Here is a 23,326-nt window from a genome sequence, read left to right on the forward strand (position 1 = left end):
CAATCTCAGCACTTTGGAGACAGGCAAATGAAACTTAGGTCACCATCCTGGTCTACATAATGAGACCCTGTTTCAAATCTAGAAGGGTGGAGACCATAGCCCCTGGCATGAGTTGGGTAGCTTTTGTCTCAACCAGGGATAACCTGCCTAGCGTTCTGGAGGCTCGGTGCACAACCTTTAAAAGGCTGTACAGGAGTACACACTTGACTGGAATATCTAATCTCATTCCAGTCAAGAACAAGTCAGTCCCCTTGGTCTTTGAGAGATCCCTGGCCCATCAGACCCAGGATGATAGGTAAGCAGGAGAAAAGTAGGGATTTGTGTTTGTATTTATACTCCAGAGACTGGGAGCAGACTTTACACAGAAGATAGCAGCCCTGTTTGATAGCTCTTGTCATTTGTAAACTGGAGGCCACCAAGGACTGTGGAGTTCCTTAAAGCATCCATGGCTTCTGGTTGGAGGTGTGAATGAGGGTGGATAGATTGTCCCATGGCTCATGTCCACATTCTTGTGCTTCAAATGAGCTCAGGATTCCTTAATAGCTCTGGCAGCCTCAAGAAAGACACAATGAAAACCTTATTTCCACACAGCTCTTTTATGGTATGGACCAAAGCTAAGACAAGAAGTAGAGGCTTGGGACTTGGGAAGCCAACACTCACCTGACTTCCAAGTAAACCTCACCAAACATACCTTGGAACCTCCAAATGCTAATGTTAACACCTGCCCTCTTTTGGTCTGGAGAACTCTTCCTGGTCCTGAGGTTGGGAAGTACCTTTATCAGAAGGGAATGAGGGGAGGGTCTTCTCTAGGCCCACTTAATCTGAGGCCTCTGTCTTTGTCCCACGGGGTACCAGAAAGATGGCCCCATCAGCAGCCTGTTGGAGTACATATTCCTCCGGTGAATAACTGTTGCCAGATTCATCCCGAAGATGCTGGAAAATGTCGTGGTACAGCTCTGCCAGCTGTTGTCGCATGACCTCCAGAGTACGGTCGGCTTCCCCTCGTGCTCTAAGAAGCCGCTCTCTTTCGCTGCCCAGCCGCTCCAGCTCCCGCTCTAGCTGCACAATGGTTTCCAGTTTTCTCTTGCGACAATTCTGGGCTGCCACCTTGTTCTTGCCCCGCCGTCGAATGTCCCGTACTAGAGCCAGCTGGCTCTCTGTTAACGGGTACTGTGCCAACAATTCATTAAAGTCATCTACAGGCAAGTTGACGATCTTGTCCGTAGGGAAGGGAATCTTCATGGCCAGTGCCCGCCGCTCATCCCGACTCCCCGCCTCCCCCCTGACAGTGGGCTTAGCCCGCACAGGGCCAGAGGATGACTCTAAGGCCAAGGGTATCTCGGTGGGTGGCAAAGTATAGTTTGGGTGGGCCAAGGAGTTGGGCATATGGGAGTAAGGGTACTCCACTGGATACATGTCCACATACTCATTCCTCCGTCTTCCAGCCTCTGCACCCTCTAGCTCAAGAGATTCCGCATCACTGTAGTTGAGGGATAATCCCGAGTCAGATTCTGGGTCTTCTTGGGGCTTGGGTGGCCCCACTGGCAGCCCAATGTCTAGAAGAGCTAAGGGGTCTGGGAGGGGCTCATTCAGCAGTCCTGAAAGGGTAAGGGGCTTTGACACTGGGATAGCCATGTTGCCATAAGAGTATGGGAGGTCTGGGACAGGGGGAGTGGATGTTGGGAGCTCATAAGGTGGTAGGGGTAGTGAGAAGCCTGTATCTGGGTGAACTGAACAGGGGCAGTATGTTGGTGGTAGTGGTCCAGAGTATGGGGTGGGTACTTGGGGCTCAAAGGATGGCTCACTTGGAACATTTAGACCCTGCAAAGAAAGATACAAAAAAGGTTAGAAGATGGGCTGAGACGGGTGGTGGTGATGCACACCTTTAACCCCAGCACTCAAGCAAAGGCAGGTCGATCTTCCAAATTCCAGGACAGCCTGTTGGCATGGAGGCACAGGCTTATAATACCACCATTTGAGATGTGGAAACAGGAGGGTCAGGAGTGTTAAGGTCAGTCTTGGCTAAATAGCAAGTACAAGACCAGCCTGTATTGTGTGAAACCCTGTTTCAAAAAATCGAGAGTGAGGCTGAAGAGTTGGCTAATTGGTTAAGAGCAGTAGCTTCGCCGCAAGAGATGGCAGCTCATACCTGTCTATAACTCCATTTTCAAAAGATCCAACACCTTCACACAGACACGCATGCAAAACACAAATGCACATGAAATAAAAAAAAATAAAATCAAGAGGTCCTTAATCCAAGCACTCAGAGGGCAGGAGCAGGTGTATCTCAGAGTTCAAGGCCATCCTGTATATATTGCAAACTCCAGGGCTACATAGTGAGTCCCTGTCTGGGAAAAAGAAAGAAGCTAGGCATGGTGGCACGCATCTTTAATCTCAGCACTAGAGAGGCAGAGGCAGCCAGCTCTCTTGAGTTCAAGGCCACGCTGCTCTACAGAATGAGTTCCAGGATAGTAATGGTTACGCAGAGAAACCCTGTCTCAGGAAAAAAAAAAGAGAGAAAAGAAAAAAAAAAGAAAGAAAAGAAAAAGTAGGGAGGATGAGGAGGAAGAGCAGTTTCAGCAGGAATAAAAGTCTCTGTGGTGAGACCTCAGAGGAGACCTCACACTCAGGTGGTTACAGAGCCTCAGGAGACACTGGGCCAGAAAGCTCCTGGTCCTTTACTCTCTTCAGAACGTTGAAGTCATCCTTATCCAAGATGGACCCTCAGAACCCTTTTCCTGCTGTGGTTATCTAGGGTCAAAGGGTCAAGTTCAGGGCCTCACCATTCTCTGGGTGTCCAGCAGAGGGAGCTGGTGTGTGGGAGGAGGGTCTAGGGCAGATCCTGAGGACACCAGGCCTGAGGTGGGGGCAGGCACAGAGCCCAGGTGCAGTGAGAACACATGTTACAAACAAGGCCCCCAAGCCCAGCTGAGGACAAAGGCATCATTGTTAGACCAACAGACATCTCTTTGTCCAGCATTTAGGAGAGGACCCCAGCATAGTCTGACTCCCCTTTCTGAGGCCCTTTAACTAAAGTTCTGCTACCTGGAGGAAAAGAGCACGTTGCTAAGGGTGAGGGGTGATAATGAGGGAAGATGGGCAGTGCTGGAAGAGAGGCAGATCAGATGAGAAGAAAATAAAAAGAGAGGGGAAGAGAATAGGGCATAGAAGGGTGAACAGCGCAGCTGGGCATGAGCCCACACCCCTAACCAGATCCTTCCCTTCACACCCCACCCCAAATTCCTCATTGTCCCCCTCTACTCTCTGTTTCTGCAGTGCCCACCCCATACTCACCTGTAGCTCAGTAATGGACATGATCTCTTGCCAAGTCAATTCCATCTCACCCAGCTCCCCAACAGGCAGCTGTGACAACCTGTTCCTGTTCTGCTGGGGAGGACACGGGGGCATCCTACTGTGCCGGCTGCTGGCCCTGGTTCCCCCAAAGTTCAAAGAGCTCCAGCAACCTGTGTGGAAGGAAGGAAGAGTTAGAGCTGCTTCTGCCGGATGGAAAGTTTGTTCTGTCCCTGTGCAGGATTCCAAAAGAGAGCAATGTCAGGTAGTCCACTCGTGCCAGGACCATCAACCAACCATCCCATGAACTGGAAAGTTTTGGGTTTTTTCTCTGTGACAGTTTCTCTGTGAAACAGTCCTGGCTCTACTGGAACTCACTTTGTAGTGAATCCTAGCCTCAAACTCACAGCCTCCCGAGTGCTGGGATTAAAGGCATGCGCCACCACCACCCAACTGTAAAGTTCTTTTCTGTGGCATACTCTCTACCTCACCTGCTCTGGCCATAGTCCTCTGGGTACACAGTAGGCATCTTTACTTTTTCTCAGACAAGATGTCTTCTCTTACTCCCTAGAAACGGTGTTCCTGTTCAGAGATAAAGATCCAGTCTTCTGAGGTTTTGAGATTGAGGTTTAGTTTTCCATTCTGGAGGAAAACATCAAGAGTCACTGATGCCTTCCTTTTGGGTCCTCAGTTTTGTTGTTTGAAGCAGGGTCTCACTATGTAACCCTGGCTATCCTGGAACTCGCCCTGTAGTCCAGGCTGACCTCCAATTCACAGAGATCCACCTGTCTCTGCCTTCTGAGTGCTGGGATTAGAAGAGTGAGGAGCCATGCCAAGCATTTCAGTCCTTTTCTTTCTTCCCAAGATGTGAGTGAGTGCTTGGGGATCCCCAAGGAGTGTGTTGTGGGAAGCACAGGCAGACAGCCCCTCCCCTTGTCTTAGATAGGGCCCAGGCCTGCTGGTGATAGCAGCCCTGCCCTCTACTCCCATACTTACTCTGGGCTCCCCTGCCTGGGCCAGATAAGAGGTTTATCAGCAGCAGGCAGCAGTGGGCAGCAGAGGCAGAGGAGGAATGGGCTCCAGGAGACACTAGACCTCTACCCTGTATCCCAACCAGGTCATTGGACCATGCCCCACCCCATATGACCATGGTTCCTTTCTCTTCCAAGGTCAACACACAGCAAAGACTTAGCAAGCACTTGTCAAGAACTGTGCTGGCATTTTATAAGCATAGTACATCAGACTGGGCTTCACAAAGACCTTGCAAGAGGTAGGAGGCAGACACCGAAGCCTAAGCTGACAGGCGGCAGGTTGGAACCTGACCATATCCCTTGCTGCTTTCTAGGCCCCTTTAGTTCCCTGGGTGTAAGCTGTCCACAACCCATACCTCAATGGGCAGTCTACCTCAGCAAGTTCCCATGGTATCCCAGACCCTTTTCTCTTCTGGGAAATGTCTTTTGGGCTCTCAGGTACTGCCCATCCTTCAGTCCATTGTTTTAATCTGGGCTCTAGCTTCAGTTCTGCTACAAAGCAGTAGTGTGGTAGTTGGGCAAGTCACCTAACCTAACTCCCAATTATAAGCCAGGGAGTTAGACAAACGGAAGAATTCCTCATCTTCTCTTGGTCCACGCCTCTCTTCACCCTATTTCCATATTCCCCAATACCCATCTCTATCTGAATCCGTTGTTTCTGTGTCCAACAGTAGATTCCAAGTAGACTTGGCAAGGTTCTCCTGATCCGTAACGGCACAGCATGTCCACGCATGCACGTCCACACTACACACCATATAAATAAAGATCAGAGGCTGGGGCTGGATGACCTCGAGTTGTATTGTATAATTTTACATCACCCACCACAAGAATAGCCCATTCCTGCTTTTCATTATGGAAACCCCTCTTGAACCTACCACAAAATATGTACAGCTACTACAAGTGTCTTTTTCACAGCTGATCTGCCTGAGGCCCAGCCTCCACCCTCTTGCCAGAATGCCATCCTCAGAAATGGGAGTTGGTATAGGCACAGGCCTTTGACCAATGGGTAGAATGGGTGGGGTGTTTATGTCTGTCCAGGCCAGGATGCCATTTCAACACCGGAACTCCACCCTCCCCACCCAGGTTCTGGCGGAAATTGCCCAAAGACAGGGTGAACGAAGAAGGACTTTGGGGTGGGCAGGGACTACGACTATTGCCTCATAGTTCTTCACCCACTCTACCCCTCTGTCTCTCCTTTCTTCCTGAGTCTGAATCTGAGGAGCAACACAAAGATCTTGCCCTAGAAGGCAAGGTTCTCTACTCTTCCAGATGCATGACTTTGGACAAATTGTGTCACAGTCTCCGGGTAAATGAAGGCAGAACTAGAGAACCTCATGCTATGCGAGGGAAAAGACGGCGTCTCGTCTGAGCCATAAACCTTACTATGCACCACATTCACCTGGGGTATGTGGAAACATTCCTGAAGGTCATCCAGGAATTGAATTCATGTGCAGGCACCTAAGAACAAGCATTTCAACATATGTCCAGGACATTTTCACACAAAGGCCAATCTTGCCTCAAGAAACACAGAATATGCAAGAGAGAACACAAAGTTAGAAGGGAACTGCAAATGACCTATAGTCTCCACCTAACTGCAGACCCCAGGCAAGGCTGATACCTGGTGGCACCTAGCTATCAATCCTTTCCCATGAAGACCTGGAGGTGGCTCTCCTCTCTGTACTTGAGCTTATAAAACAGAGATAGGGTAGAGGGGGCAGGAAGAGGCTAGAGGCTGGGCAGTGGTTCATAAGGAAATCACTGAACCATCACTTGCACCAGGCACAGGACCTCTGGGTCTTGGAAGCCTGCCTTTCAGAGGAGCAGCAAACTTGCAGCCACTAGGAGAGACCAGGAATCAAACATGTTCAAATAGAACACCAAAGAGGGTACTGAAAAGAGATAAGGAATGTGGGCTAGGCTTCAAGGGGCGCTTGTTTTTAGCAAAAGCAGCTCTTGTTTTACAGTTTAGCCCTCATCTTCAGGTCATACAATAACTGAATCCACTGGGCTGGTTATTCTCTTTAGTCTTCAGTGGTGTGGATCAGGTAGAATTTGAAGTAACCACAGAAACTAACCTACATCCATCCTTCTGTCCTTCCTTCCCCTTTCATCCTGGTGGTCCTACCCACTTTCCTCTTTCTTCCCCCTTCTCTCTTCCTCCCTCCCCCTCCTCTTTCCCTTCCTCTTGACCTCTCTCCAGAACACCCCAGAACCTTGACTATGCCCCGCCAGCACTCTACTACTAAGATACATCCCTAGAATTCTCCAAAGATCTTCTCGTGATCTCTAGGACTTCACAGAATATAAGCTTTCTGACTACGGATTCAGGATCATTTGGAGAAAGAGGGAGGGAAGACATTTTACCTTTCACTGCTAGCCCAGGACTTTTAACTTCTTTGATAGGGAGCTTGCCCAAGGGTACTTTATGAAGGCTCATTAGGTTACTCCTCCTCTCCTGGTGTCAACACAAACAATGGAAGGATTGGAGAGATATGAGTAAAATTTGGAGTGTAAATTAGCAGGTAAGCAACCTAGTTACAAAGATTAAAGGAAATTTCCCAAAAGGGAGAGGCACACATGTGAAAGAGAGAAATCAATAGAATGAACAGGGAAGAAAAAAACGATTTGAGCCAGGAAAGCTTAGTCCCCTGGACACATCCATGACTCACATGATGCTTGGGAACAAGAAAAAGGGAGCAAATTTCTGCTCTCCTGTGACTTTATCCCTCGAACTCAAACTCTGGTTCTTTAGAAAAAAATGGATAAAGGCTGCATCCAGCAGATCTGGTAGCTCTGTCTCCCACAGCATCTCAACCTGCAGCTACAAGCAGCCAAGAATTCCCACAGAAGCTTCTACACTCGGTTGGACACTCTCTTTTTTGCAGATCCAGCTTAGCTCCACTGACCCAGGACTGGAGAGGAAGGGAAGCAACCAGCAAGAACTCAGCTCCTTTCAGACAACCACCCCACCTCTGCTATAGCAAGACTTCTCAGATGTTCAGATATCCAATATCTACAGTTTCTATGCTTGCCGCAAATGCAAATCTCAGATGGCTGGAGCTACAGAATGCAGTGGGGAAGGGGACATGGTGGCACCATATTACTGAAGCCTACTAGCTCCCCTCGACAGACAACAGGCCAATGGAAGAATTCCTTCTAATTACTCCCCTGCTCCTCCAGGGTGCCTCGAGAAAGCACTCTGTGCTCCCCATCCTCAACCTCCCACCCCAAGGATCCCAAAACAGACAGAACGCATCCAAAGTTATCTCCAAAGTTATCAATTTCCTACGCCAGGGCCGGTCTAGGAAGATGTCTTAGGAACATTCAGACAGAAAGTTAAGTATTCCTCCTTGTATCTTCTCCACCTGCCCAGCCTCCCTCCTCAGATGCCACTGAGGGCTCCCTCCCCCTACTCGCCTTTCAGGCACCTGTGGCGGATTCCAAGACCGGCAGGAGAGAGGTGAGGCTGCGGGTACTGTCCCTGGAAGGCTGGGTCAGGGCTGACACCTCCAGGGCGCTGAGCGCTGCCTCTGAGCGCCGCCAAGGGCCGAGCCCCGCCCCCGGGCCATGGCTGGGCAAGGAACACCGGTTAGCTCCGGGAGAAGCTGGGACACCGGCGGAGGTCTCTCCGAAGCTCTCGGCCTGAGTTAGCAGTTCTTCCAGTTCTTCTCCAACCCTTCCCTTTCCCCGTGGCCCTCCTCTCCTTCTGCCCCTTCTGGCCAAGAGAGGAAACTTGAGCCCGGTGTGGTTTCTGCCTGCACCCCGCCCCCCCAATCCACACACCACCACCACCACCACCCAACCCCCGCCTCTCTAGGGCCACGGGGGCACCCGGGGCTCACAGACTCCGGGCTGTCTCCAACAGGTCCAGGACTGTGCGCTCCCTGTCCGGGCTGACTTCCCAGTCGATGCTCCACTCACAAGCGACCCCTAAGTTTAAATACAGTCATCAGCCTCCTCCTTTTCCCAGGTGATGGCTCTAAATGACAGATAGGGAAACTGAGTAAGGCAGAGGGCAGCAGACAGTGAGGATCAGGTGTCTGAGTCCAATTTGCTTAGGGCAACAACCTTCACTTCTAGAAAGCCTGGGCTCTAAGAGAGTTATTTTGAGGATGAGGGACTACTGACTGCTTAGAGTGACCCTTTAATGTGCAGTCTGCCTCTCCCTAGCCTCAGATGCTCTAGGACAAAGGCTTCTTTTTCAGTCACATTTATTTACTTAATGCCAATGTTTATGGAGGTTTTGGGGGAGGGGTTCTTAGGTGAGAGGCTGTCCTGTTGGGTGATCATTAGTCTCCCTAAAAGGGATCCTTCTCTCTTCCAGGCCAGGACACATCGAATTCATCTCCAAATACACAACAGCTTTGTCTCAGGCTTGTGTATCCTCCCAAAAGGCTCTCATTCTTCTGCCTCCAAGTCACAAGACAAATAGTTCTCTCTAGAAGGAAAGTCTACCTTCCTCCCAGTGTTAGTAGTTCTCAGTTGTTTTGTGATAGGGTCTTTTGAGATGGGGTAGCCAAGGCCAGCCCAAAACTGGCTTTGTGGACTAGAAGGATTTTGCTGTCCTAATTGTTCTGCCTTCACATCCAAAGTACTGGAATTATAGGCATGCTCGCTGTGCCCACTTTAGTGACTCTCAGCTCAAAGGAACATGTCTTTTTGGTCTAACTTCAGTTCTGATTGGTGAGCTTACACTTTTTATCTATCGTTCTCCTCACCGATATTCAAGTTAATTTAGAAATATTTACAGAGCAGAAGTAAGCTGGGTGTTTGACAAAAGATCTATAACCCTAGTACTTAGGAGATGGAAGAAACAAGATCAGTAGTTCAAGGCTACCCTTGGCTGCATGGGACCCTGTCTCTGAAAAAACACACACACATACACACACAATAATAAAAATAATTAGGAAACAGATGAGTGCTACCTCAAGACAGTGCTATTACGCTCCTTCTGATAGGATTGTGCTTGCTATTAGAATAATGAGAATATTCTGACCTGGAGTACCAGCAGCTGCTAGGAGCCCTTTAATTTTTTTCCTTTACAAACACCTCTTTTTTGGCCACTCCATTTCTCCCAAGAATCCTCCACAATCTGGCAACACAATCAAGCAAGTAACTGCAGTGTTGCTCTCACAGGAGCCTCCCATCAGGTGTGGCTGAGATTGTTCATGCCCAGTCAGACCCAAGGCTGAGGGCTCTGCATTCCATCCTGATGGCGAGCATTCAGGCCTGTGGAAGGGGAGGCAAACCAATGACTTCACTGCTGAATGTGGGCTCAGGACCTGGTGTGGGACTGAATCTAGGTCACATACATGCATACTTATTTGGGTCCTCATAGGAAATAAGAGGCAGTGACATCAAATATGCAGTTGATTATATAATGATATTGGGTCACAGGTAGTCTGTGAATGCAGTGTGGCATTTTAAATACCTCTATAGGCAACATAGACCTTAGCCTTCATTCATTCATTCAAGAATATTTATTTTCTACTCCAGAAACACAAATATGACTAACATGGTCCGTGTTCTCACACAGATCTATAGCCAGTGGACACAATGTCACATGTCTAAATCCCAGCACTCGGGAGGCAGGGGCAGGAGGACAGATTTCCAGACCAATATGGGCTACATAGTAGTGGTCAGCATGTAACACATAATGAAAGACTGTTTAAAGAAAAAACTGCTGGGTGTGATGGCATATGCTTATATGCCCAGCAGTCATGGAACAAAGGCACATAGCATTGCCAGTTTCCAGACAAGCCTGATCCATACAGTGAGTTCCAAGCCAGTCAGGGCTACATAGCAAGACCCCGTCTCAAAAACAAAACAAAAAGTCTATATGACGCACTACAGAATGGAATAAATAAATTCTCTCTGGTAAAATTTAGGAAAGGTTTTCCAGTGGATCTGGGCTGTGGGGAAAGGAGAAGAGTATTCTGGCCAAGTTATGGGTGCAGTGAGGCATAACATACAGATACTCTGGGCTTTCTGAAGTGGGCATCAGGTGACAAGCAGATGAGAAGCCTAAAGACCCGAGGGGTGGGCTGGAGAGATGGCTCAGAGGTTAAGAGCACTGGCTGCTCTTCCAGAGGACCCAGGTTCAGTTCCCAGCACCCACAAAGCAGCTCATTACTGCCTTTAGATCTAGTTTCAGGGGATCTGTCTGACATCTTCAGGTAGACATACTACATAAAGGCAAAACCCCAATGTACACCAAAATAATAAATAAATCTTTAAAAAAAAAAAAAGACCCTAGAGGCTGGGGATGTTACCTGGTGGTAAGATTTTCCCAGGAATCTGGGATAAGGAAGCCTGTAAATTTTCACTGAAGGGCAAGGCATTCTGAGAATCAAATTTGGGAAGATGAGTCAGGGGCTTGTGGTGGTGCACACCTTTAATTGTAGCACTTGGGAGGCAGAGGCAGATGGATCTCTGTAAGTTTGAGGCTAACCTATTCTACAGAGTGAGTTCCAGGACAGCCAAGAATGTTTCACAGAGAAACCCTGTCTTGAAAAACCTACCAGCCAACCAACCAACCAACCAAACAAACAAAAAAAACAAAAATACTTGGGAGGGTGTATTCTCTCCTGCAGGCAGTAGGGACTCCTAGAAATATCTATTTGTTGGAATGTGAACCTCCACTGAGGCACTAGCCTCCACTGCATTTCACGCCTCTCTAGACAGAGCCCTGTGGTTTCTGGGTTGTGTTCCATCTCCAGGTCACCCCAGAAAGCCCTCTCCTCTCAAATTGCTTGGTCCACAGTCAGTGTCCTGCCTGCTACACTTACACTGTCTCTTTTGCTTCACTTACAATCTGCAGGTGTTGGGGAGTGCCACCTGAGTGGACTGCATAGACCTGTCTAAGTAAGAATGACGAAGATTCTCCTGTTGTACCTGGCAGTGATGATGTATGATTTTAATCCTGCACTCAGGAGGCAGCAGCAGGAGGATCTCCGTGAGTTAGAGCCTTGTCTACAGAGTGAGTTCCAGGTCAGCCATGGCTACTCAGAGAAACCCTGTTTTGAAAAACAAAACAAGGGGGCTGGAGAGATGGCTCAATGGTTAAGAGCTAGCTACCTTTCCAGATAATCAGGGTTCAATTCCTAGCACTCAAATGGTAGCTCACAACTGTCTGTAACTCCAGGTCCAGGGGCTCTGACATTCTCACACCAATGTACATAGATTTAAATAAGTTATTTAAAAAAGAAAAACAAAAGATTTTCCTGTCTCCAAAATCCTTCCACTTCAACAAAGGCAGAGACTGAATGCACAGAATAGTGGCTGTATAACTGTACCATGTTCCTATTTTTCACTTTTGTTGCTCACACCCCTAAATGGTTAACTTGTCACTCCTGGCCAACCCACCCCCACTACGTATGTGCACACCACCATCAGCATCAGGTCAAGCCACAAGCAATGTTGCCAAACACACCACCGCTTATGCAACCAGTTTCCCGAGAAGGGTGAGCAGGGCGGGGTGGGTAGAGGTGGAACCAGGGGAGGGCCATGGGTCCCACAGGGAACTGGCTGCCTCGCCGACCTTGCCTACTGGTGTGACCGCAGTGGCCCCAGAGGGCGGGGATAGGACTGGCCTTTTATCAGTGCCCGGCAGCATTGCACCCGCCACCCCCTGGCTTCCTCTCTCAACAGACGGAAAGGGGAGGCAGCCACAGGGGGCCAAGGGGAGGACTGGGTGTTATCCTAAACAGCAGAGATGGGCGGTTGCCCCGGATGGGGGAGGTGGTGGAGGAGCCTGAGACCAGGGAATACTGCAGCTCCCCTCGCTAAAGTCGGGAGTGAGGGTAGTATAAACTAAAGCTACATAGTGCAGTGCGATGTCCAGAGTCACCACTCATTTTCCTTGTGTTGCAGTTGGAACGGCGATAGGATTTTCCCATTTCTTAGAGAGTTCTCAGAGGACTCTGGAGGTGGAAGGGAAGCTACACTCTGAGGCTAAAAGAAACAGAAGCTTCGCAGGGATCTGAGCGGGACTCCAGTTTCCCCTGGACTCTGGAATCTAAGGGTTGTGTCTTGGCAGAGCCTAGAGTTAGACTATCCCAGAAAGAAACTAACCCTCGGAGAGGCTGACGAGATGGCTCAGCAGTTAAGTACTGGCTACTCTTTCAGAAGACCCGGGTTCTATTCTCGGCATCCATACAGTAGCTCACAACTGTCTGCAACTCCAGTTGCAGGGGATCAAACACCATCACACAAACATATGTGCAATTAAAATACACCAATACACACAAAATAAAAGTAAATAAGTCATTTAAAAAATAGTCATTGGAGCTTAATTCTAGAATTAAACCTAGGAGAAATAGGAGAACCTAGGAGAAATAGATTGCCTAGTATAATGAGGATCAAGTTTTCTTTTCTTTTCCCTTCTCCCCCCCACCTTAATTTTTCTAGACAGGGTTTCTCTGTGTAGCCCTTACTGATCTGGAACTCACTCTGTTACCTAAGCTGGCCTTTAAATTCCCAGTACTGTTCCTGCCTCAGCTTCCTGAGTGCTAGGATTGCAGGTTTCAGTCACCACACCCAGCTGAGGACATCTTAATTTTTTTTTTTTTTCTGTTTGCTTTTCTCCTAGGATCTTGAATCTTACTACATATGTTTCAGTCCTGGCTTTTAGTATTGACTGTGTGGCCCTGGAAAACACAACTTTTCTGAGCCTCACTTTCATACCTGAAAAAATGTAGGTGATGCCATTAAAATCTATTTTAGGCTGAGTGGTGGTGGCACACCCCTTTGATCCCAGCACTCGGGAGGCAGGCAGGCAGATCTCTGAGTTCAAGGCCAGCCTAGTCTACAGAATGAGTTCCAGGACTGGCTCAATAGCTGCTGAGGAACTATGTTGAAAAACCAAAATGAACGAATAAACAAACAATAGTTTATTACTATTAGGAAGTGAATGCTTAGGTATTGGGGGCTTCAGGAATTTAGAACACTCTATCTGGAGGTCACATTGGTGAAGAAATGTTTGGGACAGCTGAAGTTAAGAGGTGGCCTGATTCTGGGAGAAACACAGATACAGGTTTGGCAGCTAGACTTCCAGGAACTAGCCTCAGCCCATGGCTCTCCCATACCAGCACAGAGTGGGCACAGGACCAGTCTTATGGGCTTCAGTCACCTTCCAGGAACCCCAGAGCCCCTACCCTACCCCACTGTTGTAATCCTCTGCAGGGGACAGAACTGCCTAGGAGGAGTCACCCTCAGGAAGGATGACTGGATGCCAAGCTATTTACTGTTCCTTTCAGAGGCATCCTGCCTCCCACCCTCCTATCTTTGCCCCTACTGCTTCTCTAACCCAGAATGCCCTCCTGGGCTTTGAGCCTCAGCTTACCTCCCAGCAGTGTGAACCTGGGCAGATATTTTAACTTCCCTGAGTTTCAGTTTCTCCTTGTGAACTTCTGTTACAGGACGTGTGGGATCAGATGAGGCAATGTACATTGTTTACTACTGGAAATTCTAGTGATGTCGGTCCCCTGATCTACTCTACAAAGCCCATGTCAAGTCAAGTGCCAGTTCCACAACACATTTTCTGACTGCTTCAGTGTATATATTCATTGTGGCGCGCTGCTTGACCAGCAAGCAAGAACGACCACGCGTTGAGGATTCTTCCCAAATCACACTTTATTGGAGCCTCTCGGTTGAAGGGATAGCGTGGAGCGAGAGAGGGAAGAGAGAGAGAGAGAGAGAGAGAGAGAGAGAGAGAAGGGGGAGAGCAAGAGAGGGAGAGAAGGCAGGCGAGAGAGAGCAGGAGAGCGAGAGAGGGAGGAAAGCCCAAAGGCAGCTGCTTTTCTAGGGTGGAGGGACTCGGATACTGTCCTGATTGGTGAATACCATTTTGCAGATGCTCGGGGCCTCGGGATTGGCCAGGGACAAAGGCTCAGTTGTGCAAATACGTTTGCCTCCAAGCTGCAGGACCGCCAGCGCCATAATGGCGATGTCCTGATGGCTCCTTACAATTCATTTGTCGTTTTGAAAGTTCAAGGTCTGCTTAGACTATAGTTTGGGTATAAGGCTAGCCTGGGCAGACCTTGTCTTAAAACAAAAAGTAAAAAGAGGGCTTGAGAGTGATTCGGTGGCAGCATACTTGCCTAGTACTACCACACACGCACGCACACACATGTACACACACGCACGCGCACACACACAAGCACATGCACACACACACACACACATTTTGTTTGGTTTTTCAGATTTTGTTTTTGCTTTTGAGACAGGGTTTCTTTGTATAACTGCCCTGGCTCTCCTGGAACTCACTCTGTGAACCAGGCTGGACTCAAACTCACAGAGATCCTTCTGTCTCTGCCTCCCAAGTGCTGGGATTAAAGGCTTGCACCACCACAGCCCACAACACACACACTATGTTAAATTCAGTGATTCAATATGTGAAATATTTTAAAAGATTTGTTTGCTTGTTTGTTTATTTATTTGTTTGTTTCTTTTTCTTTTTTTTTTAAAGATTTATTTATTATGTACACAGTGTTCAACTTCCATGTATGCCTGCAGGCCAGAAGAGGGCACCAGATCTCATTACAGATGGTTGTGAGCCACCATGTGGTTGCTGGGAATTGAACTCAGGATCTCCGGAAAAGCAGTCAGTGCTCTTAACCTCTGAGCCATCTCTCCAGCCCTCTTTGTTTGTTTTTCGAGACAGGGTTTCTCTGTAGCTTTTGGTGCCTGTCCTGGAACTAGCTCTTGTAGACCAGGCTGGCCTCAAACTCACAGAGATCTGCCTGCCTCTGCCTCTCAAGTGCTGGGATTAAAGGCTGTGCCGCTACTGCCCAGCTATTTTTGTTTGTTTTGAGACAGGGTTTCTCTGTGTAGCCCTGGCTGTCCTGGAACTCACTCTGTAGACCAGGCTGTCCTCGAACTCACAGAGATTCACTTGTCTCTGCCTCCCAAGTGCTAGGATTAAGGTGTGCACCACCACCACCCAACTTGTTCAGTCCTTCATTAAACCAATCACAGCAATATATCTTTACATTGTATAAATATCTGATAATACTGATTTGTTTTTCTGTACAAAGAACTAAGCTTTGACTTGAATACTTAGAAATTCAATTTTAGTCCAATTTAGGTCAATTAATTCATCTTGGAAGAATTCACTTATGTTGACCTAACTTAAAAGAGCATGATGTATAAGCCATATGGTTGATTTACATGTTTCTACATAAAACTCAGAGTGTCCTGGACATTCTATTGTCTAATTATAATAGGTGGTTACTTCAGGAGGCAAATATGGTAATTAGAAGGTTGCTTGGTGAACAAGTAGAATTTGCTCTAATTTTCATGAGTAATAGACCTACATCTGTTACTTTAATAAAGATATCAGATATTCATTCATGTTGGCCATGCAGGGAGCCTTTTCCCCCAAAACATCACTGGAAAAGTAGATGAAGGTGGGGAAGCCTCTTTGAAGACCGTGACTCCCCTTTCTATGAAGACAAGGCACAGTTCAGTTGATTGGGTTACAGTTCTTGTCAAGTGTAATGTGATTGCTTCTGTTTATATCCCCTTCAGTCATGTTGCTGTAATGGATTTTGTTAGAGCCTGGCTGCATTTAGGCTCCAGCTATTTCACTTCAAGTGATTAGGTTGCTACACCTGCAGATCCGTTGGCAGATCCAGGCTTTTCCAGAACTACGTCAGATCACTTGCCGTGTCCACAAAAGGCTGACCTAATCTAACACCATTTGCCTTTTTCAGTCCATCCAGAGTACTCTGCATTGAAAATGTTCTCTAGGAGCATTTTCTGACTTTGTTGTTTCTATTGTGTATTTCCTGACTGTACTGCTCTGACTATAAGATGAAGCACTATGATCTTTTTGTCTTTCCCATCTCTTACAATCCTTTCTGCACATGGATGTCATATTTACCATCTTAAGGGCACCTGCTGGGCAGTCCCAGCTATTCGAGAGGCTGGCAGAAAAACTGGAAATTAGAAACTTGTCTGGGCAATATAGCAAACCTCATAGCAAAATAATAATAGCCTCTATAAAATAGGAGAAAATACTTGCAATTCCCATGTCAGGCAAAGATTCAGTATCTAAAATCTGGAATACATAAATATCTCCTGTAAGTTTCTGGGTTTGCTGGTGCATGGTTACAAGCTCAGCACATGAGAGACAGAGACCTGGAGATCTCTGTGAGTTCAAAGTCAATCCTGTTTCAAAACAAACTTTAAAAAAAGGGTTAGCTTGGTATGGTGGTACAGGCTGTTAATACCAGCACTCAGGAGGCAAAAGCAGGCAAATCTCTGTTAGTTCAAGGCCAGCATGGTCTACAAAGTGGGTTCCAGAACAGCCAGGGATGTTACACAGAGAAAACTAGTCTCAAAAAGAAAAAAAAAAGGAAAAGAAAAAGAAAGAGAAGAAAGGAAAAGAAAAGAAAATAAGAGTATTATATGCTGGGGGCTGGAGAGATGGCTCAAAGGTTAAGAGCACTGACTGCTCTTGCAGAGGTCCTGAGTTCAAATCCCAGCAACCACATGGTGACTCACAACCACCTGTAATGAGATCTGGTGCTCTCTTCTGACCTGCAGACATACATGGAGGCTGAACACAGTGTACATAATAAATAAATAAATCTAAAAAAAAGAGTATTATATGCTCTGAATTGTCTCTCTATGACCCTCTTCACCCCCAATTATTATAATTCAATAGAAAAAAAGACAACATAAGCTAAAAATGGGCTAAGGACTTGTACAGATATTTCTTCTGGAAGATATGCAAATAGACAACAAGAATATGGAAAAGATGCTAAAGCATTCATTATGTAGGAAATGAGACACTACTTCATCCCCATGAGAATGGATGCACAAAATGCAGAAACAAACAACAATAACTCAGAGACTAAGTGTTGGTGAAGATGTGGGGAAATCAGGAAACCTTATAATAACTTCTCTTAAGGGATGTAAAATGGTCATCCCATTGTACTTTCAGCTCTTGGGAGACTGAGACAGAAGGATCTCTCTCTCTAAGTCATCAAACTCAGGGCATCACACATGTTAGACAAGGATTCTATCATCTGAACTGTGCTCCCTGTTAAGAACGTCACAATTTGGGCCGGGCGGTGGTGGCGCACGCCGTTAATCCCAGCACTCAGTAGGTAGAGGCAGGCGGATCTTTGTGAGTTAGAGGCCAACCTGGTCTACAAGAGCTAGTTCCAGGACAGGCTCCAAAGCCAGAGAAACCCTGTCTTGAAAAACAAAAACAAAAACAAACAAACAAACAAACAAAAAGTCACAAATTCAAAATCCAACCTGAGCTACAGAGTTAGTTCAAGGCTAGCTCAGGATAATCTATAAATAAACAAGTAAATAAATAAAAATTGCAGCTAGAGAGACAGTTTAGTGATTGAGAGTGCGTATAGTTCTTGCAAAGGACCTGAATTTAGTTTTTAGCACCCACATGATTGCTCACAACTATTGGTAAATTCGATTTCCAAAGGATCCAGTGTCCTCTTCTGACCTCTGTAGGTTCTGGTATGCACATGGCACACAGACATACACTAAGGCATACACATACACATAAAGTAAATAAATAAATAGTGCAGGCAATAGGAAAATAATCTGACAAATCTTCCAAGGTGAATACAGAATTGCTACCTTTAAATATATATCCAAATCTATTTTTAATTTTTGAAAGATTTCTTTATTTATTATTTATACATTCACCAGAAGAGGGCACCAGATCTCATTACATATTGGATGTGAACAACCATGTGGTTGCTGAGAATTGAACTCAAGACCTCTGGAAGATCTCATAACCTCTGAGCCTCGTCTTCTAGCCCCCGAGAGCTGGGAAATTGGCTCCCTCTCTCCAAGACAGGGTTTCTCTGTGTAACAGTCCTGAGACTCACTCTGTAGACCATGCTAGCCTTGAACTCACAGAGATCTGCCTGCCTTTGCCTCCCAAGTAACGGAACTAAAGGTGTGCACCACCACCACCCCGCCTCCCAATTTATTGAAATCATGTTCTCACACATTTTTTTTTTTTAAGTCTGGGACTCAAGCCCAGGAACTTACACATGCTGGGTAAATAGTCCACCACTGATCTGTTTCCCTGAGCACAAGCAAATACTTGTGACATGATTGTTCATAGTGGTACTATTCACAAACATTAAAAGTGCAATAAACACGAACCAGGCAGTGGTGGCGCACACCTTTAATCCCAGCACTCAGGAGGCAGAGGCAGGAGGATCTCTGTGAGTTCGAGGCCAGCCTGGTCTACAGAGCGAGTTCTAGGACAGGTTCCAAAGCTACAGAGAAATGTTGGACTCTAGTGTCCAAACTGAGAAAGGAGTCGCCCCCAGAGACCACCTCATATACCACAGTCGATGATGCAAAAGCATGAGGATTTTATTAATTCTGTCATGACAGGGTCCCTCAGCATTCGGGAAGCCAAGAGACCCCGACTAGCTGGTACTTTTAAAGGAGAAGGCCCCATAGAAACAAGAGGGGTTGTTCCTTCACCATTATGATTGGCTTATTCGAAAAGGGCTAATATCAATAATTGACTGGAGAACTATTGTCAGATCAGATGAGGTAAGAGGTCATTTTGACCCCGTTTCCCAGGGGACTGAGTCAAAATATACGTGTATGGGTAATTGTTCAGGAACTGAGTACGTGCATGTGTAGCTGTTAGGTCCTTGGTTCCCAGGGGAGGAGGGGAAGCACTGAGGCTCACAGAGGCTGAGAGGGTTTGGAATTGTCAGAAATGGCTTCAGAATTGTCTAAAATCTTACAGAAACCCTGTTTCAAAAAAACAAAAACAAAAACAAAAAGTACAGTAAACACAAGTGTTTATCAATTGATGAATGGATAAAAAGAACTGAACCTGGGTCTGTGGTAATATTTTTTTTTTTAAAAGATTTATTTATTTTTATTATGTATTCAGCATTCTGCCTCCATGTATGCCCGTGCGCCAGAAGAGGGCACCAGATCTTATTTCAGATGGTTGTGAGCCACCATGTGGTTGCTGGGAATTGAACTCAGGACCTCTGGAAGAGCAGCCTGTGCTCTTAACCACTGAGCCACCTCTCCAGCCCCTGTGGTAATATTTTATTTGTGTTTTAATAAATTAAACTTGCCTGAACACTAGACAGTTATACTTTTCCTTGTTTACCTGATACAAAAAGCAAGTTATGACAGAAAGTAAATTAGGTGCAAGACTTTGATTCATCAAGATAGGATAGATATGGAGTATTTTCTCTGAATGTATTAAATGCAAATAGACTACACATTGTTGATATATTTATTGCCTGTATATATTGTATATAGTCATTGTACTTATTGTATATAATTTTTCTTATAATAGTTACAGCCTTCTTTTTTATTTTAGACAAAAAATGGAAATGCAGTGATATTTCATTTGTATTTTAATAAATAAAGCTTGCCTGAAGATCAGAGAGTAAAACAGGCACACTGATCAGCCTTACAGACCAGGCAGTGTTGACACACACCTTTAATTCCTGTAGCCACACTAGTTTGCCATAGACACTGGGTGGTTGTGGTGCACGCCTTTAATTCCTAGAGAGGAATATAAGATGGGAGGATTGTTTTGTTTGTTTGTTTTGAGACAGGGTTTCTCTGTGTAGCCCTGGTTGTCCTGGAACTCACCCTATAGACCAGGCCAACCTCGAACTCAGAGATCCTCCAGCCTCTGTCTCCCAGGCGGTGGTGGCTCATACCTTTTATTCCAGTATTTGGGAGGCAGAGGCAGGTGGATCTCTGTGAGTTCAAGGCCAGCCTGGTCTACAAGAGCTAGTTCCAGGACAGGCCCTAAAACTACAGAGAAACCCTGTCTCGAAACACTCCCCACACCCCAAAAAAGACGGGAGGAAACAGCTCTCAGACAGTCTCATTTTGAGATTCCTGGAGTCAGGGAGTCAGGATAGCCATTTCGGACTGAGGTAGAGGTGAGAATCACCTGACTGTTTTGCTTTTCTGACCTTCAGGTTGAACCCCTATATTTGTGTATGGGTTTTTATTAGTTGTGCTACATGGGTCCTTCGTAAGAGTAGCAAGTGTTCAGCCAGGTATGGTGGCACTACAGCCTTTATTCCCAGCCCTCAGGAGGCAAAAGCAGGCAGATCTTTCAGTTCCAGTCCATCTTGATCTACAAAGCAAGTTCTAGGATAGTCAGAGATATACGGACAAATCCTGTCTTGGTGAGCCATTTCTCCGGTCCCTGTAGGACATTTTGTTAATTAATGATTGATGTAGAAGGGCCCAGTCCATTATGGGTGATGGTACCCTAGAACAGGTGACCCTGCATTGTATAAAAAAGGAGACTGAAGCCGGGCGGTGGTGGCGCACGCCTTTAATCCCAGCACTTGGGAGGCAGAGGCAGGTGGATCTCTGTGAGTTCGAGGCCAGCCTGGTCTACAAGAGCTAGTTCTAGGACAGGCACCAAAAACTACAGAGAAACCCTGTCTCAAAAATCAAAAAAAAAAAAGCAGACTGAGCAAACTAGAAAGCAGCAGTCCTCCATGGTCCTACTTCAGTTCCTGCCTTTAGATTCCTGCCCTGAGTTCCTGTCTTAACATCTCTAAATGGACTGTGACCTCACATATGTGAGCCAAATAAGCCCTCCCCTCTTGTCTTTGCTAGGGTTTCTATTGCTATGAATAGATATTATGACCACAGCAACTATCTTTTATTTCTTTGTTGGTGTTTGTGTGTTTGTTTGTTTTTCTAAGACAGGGTTTCTCTGTGTAACAGCACTGGCTGTCCTTGAACCCACTTTGTAGTTCCAGGCTGACCTCAAAATCAAAGAGATCCGCCTGCTTCTGCTTCCCGAGTGATAGAATTAAAGGCCTGTGTCACCACTGCCCAGCAACCACATTGACTCTTTTTTGTTTGCTTGTTTGTTTTGTTTTTTAAGACAGGTTTTCTCTGTAGCTTTGGAGTCTGTTCTGGAACTAGCTCTTGTGGACCAGGCTGGACTCGAACTCACAGAAATCCGCTGGCCTCTGTCTCCCGAGTGCTGGGATTAAAGATGTGCACCACCACTGCCCGGCTAACACAGCAACTCTTAATAAAGGAAAATATTTAACTGAGGTATCTTGTAGTACATTATCTTCATGGTGGTATGTGGTGGCATGAAGGCAGACATGGTGCTAAGAAGGAGCTGAGGGTCCTTTAATCCCAGTACTTGGGAGACAGATACAGGTGGATCTCTTTTGAGTTTGAGGCCAGCCTGGTCTACAGAGTGAGTTCCAGGACAGCTGAGGCTACACAGAGAAACCCCGTCTCAAAAAGAAAAAAAAAAGTAAAAGAAAGTTTGGGTTTTTTGTTTCTTTTTTTCTTGGTTTGGTTTTTCAAGACAGGATTTCTCTGTGTAGCCCTGACTGTCCTAGAATGGCTCTGTAGATCAGGCTGGCCTCAGTCTCACAGAGATCTGTAAGCAAAGACTGTTCTTTTGTTTTCCAGCTGCCCATACTCAAATAATCACACAAAACCTGTACTAATTACAACACTGTTTGGCCAATGGCTCAAGCATATTCCTAGCTAGCTCTTACATCTTAACCCATTTCTGTTAATCTGTGTATTGCCACAAGGCTGTGATTTACTGGTAAGGTTTTGACAAATTTCTCCTTTGGTGTTTCTCTTACTCTGCCTTCTTTCTTCCTCTATCTCTGCTTGGGTTACCCACGTTGCTATATTCTGCCCTGCCATAGGCCCAATCAGCTTCTTTATTAACCAATTGTAATAAAATATATTCACAGCATACAGAGAGAATCCCACATCAGAGACCTGTCTGCCTCTGCCCTCTGAGTGCTGGAGTTTTGACAAAAGCCACTAGATCATTTTCTGACTACCCTGACTCGAAATAATCACACAGAAACTATATTATTTAAATTACTGCTTGGTCAATCACTTAAACATATTGCTAGCTGGCTCTTATATCTTAAATTAACCAATTTCTATTATTTTATATTTTACCATGAGGATCGTGGCCTACCAGCAAGGTTCCAGTTGGCAGCTTGCATCTTTCTCTTCTGGCAGCTCCATGGCTTCTCCCTGACTCTGCCTACTCTCTCTATATATATCTTTTCCAGCCTGGCTATATTCTGTTAAGCCATTGGCAAAAAGAAGCTTCTTTATTCATTAAGCAATAAAAGCAACACATAGTCTGAAGGACTTCCCATACCATTTCCCCTTTTGTATTTAAATAAAAAGGAAAGTTTTAACTTTAGCATAGTAAAATTACATATAACAAAACAGGTATCAAGCAAGAATTACAGTTACAATATTTATATCTTCTTTTCTACTTTATCTTTTATCATAATTAAGGAAAAATATAATTATTCTTCAACATCATCAAAGATCCCAGAAGGATATAATATTACCTGAGTTAACAGGAAGTGCATTGTAAGCAACTTCCAAAACTCTAGAAATGACAGAGACATCTCGTTGCCTGGACAGTCACCCAAAGTTCTGTAACATTGGGGCACCTGTCTTCAAGCCTACAGGCCCATAGTATCTGGTAGACTTGTCCATGAAGCAGGAAATTTGAAGATCTATTTTTCTTTGTAATGGCAAAGTCCATCGGTTGCTTTCTTCTGTGTCCTGCAGAATGTCTGGCAGACTCTTATGAAGCAGGAACCCTGAAGAATAGTCTCACCTTTAGGCAAGTTCAGCAGTCATTTTTCTGTGGGTCTTGCATGGCCAGTTCACACAGCATAACATCAAGCAGTCCAGGCAAGAGCAGTTTCTTGCCCAAATAGCTAGCAAACTCCATAAGGGGTCTCTTTGATGCCCATCATCCTCTTGAAGTACATTGGTGCTATGAGGAGCAGATGTGTCTCATTGTCATGAAAAGTCCTAAGTTCTTTTTTTTTAAATTTATTTATTTATTATGTATACAATATTCTGTCTGTGTGTATGCTTGCAGGCCAGAAGCGGGCACCAGATCTCATTACAGATGGTTGTGAGCCACCATGTGGTTGCTGGGAATTGAACTCAGGACCTTTGGAAGAGCAGGCAATGCT

The 23,326-nt window shown here is 46.0% G+C and overlaps 1 protein-coding gene across 3 annotated transcripts; it reads right to left on the minus strand.

The window, feature by feature from the left end:
* Positions 1 to 577: 577 nt before the first annotated feature.
* Nfe2 (nuclear factor, erythroid 2) lies at positions 578 to 8,472 on the minus strand. Of its 3 annotated transcripts, XM_085678678.1 has the most exons (5): positions 8,165 to 8,472; positions 7,740 to 8,037; positions 3,783 to 3,933; positions 3,295 to 3,464; positions 578 to 1,821 (listed from the first exon to the last, which is right to left on the minus strand). In XM_085678678.1, exons 3-5 carry the CDS (start codon positions 3,793 to 3,795, stop codon positions 817 to 819), a joined length of 1,188 nt encoding a protein of 395 aa, XP_085534804.1. In that variant the 5' UTR covers positions 3,796 to 3,933; positions 7,740 to 8,037; positions 8,165 to 8,472; the 3' UTR covers positions 578 to 816. The 3 variants fall into 3 exon arrangements, with proteins under 3 accessions (XP_085534804.1, XP_048305652.1, XP_048305650.1); XM_048449695.2 differs by lacking the exon at positions 3,783 to 3,933 and having other exon boundaries at positions 7,751 to 8,037; XM_048449693.2 differs by lacking the exon at positions 3,783 to 3,933.
* Between the last annotated feature and the right edge of the window lie 14,854 nt (positions 8,473 to 23,326).

This window comes from Myodes glareolus, chromosome 19 (assembly GCF_982192425.1).
Source record: "Myodes glareolus chromosome 19, mMyoGla1.1, whole genome shotgun sequence".
NCBI lineage: Eukaryota > Metazoa > Chordata > Mammalia > Rodentia > Cricetidae > Myodes > Myodes glareolus.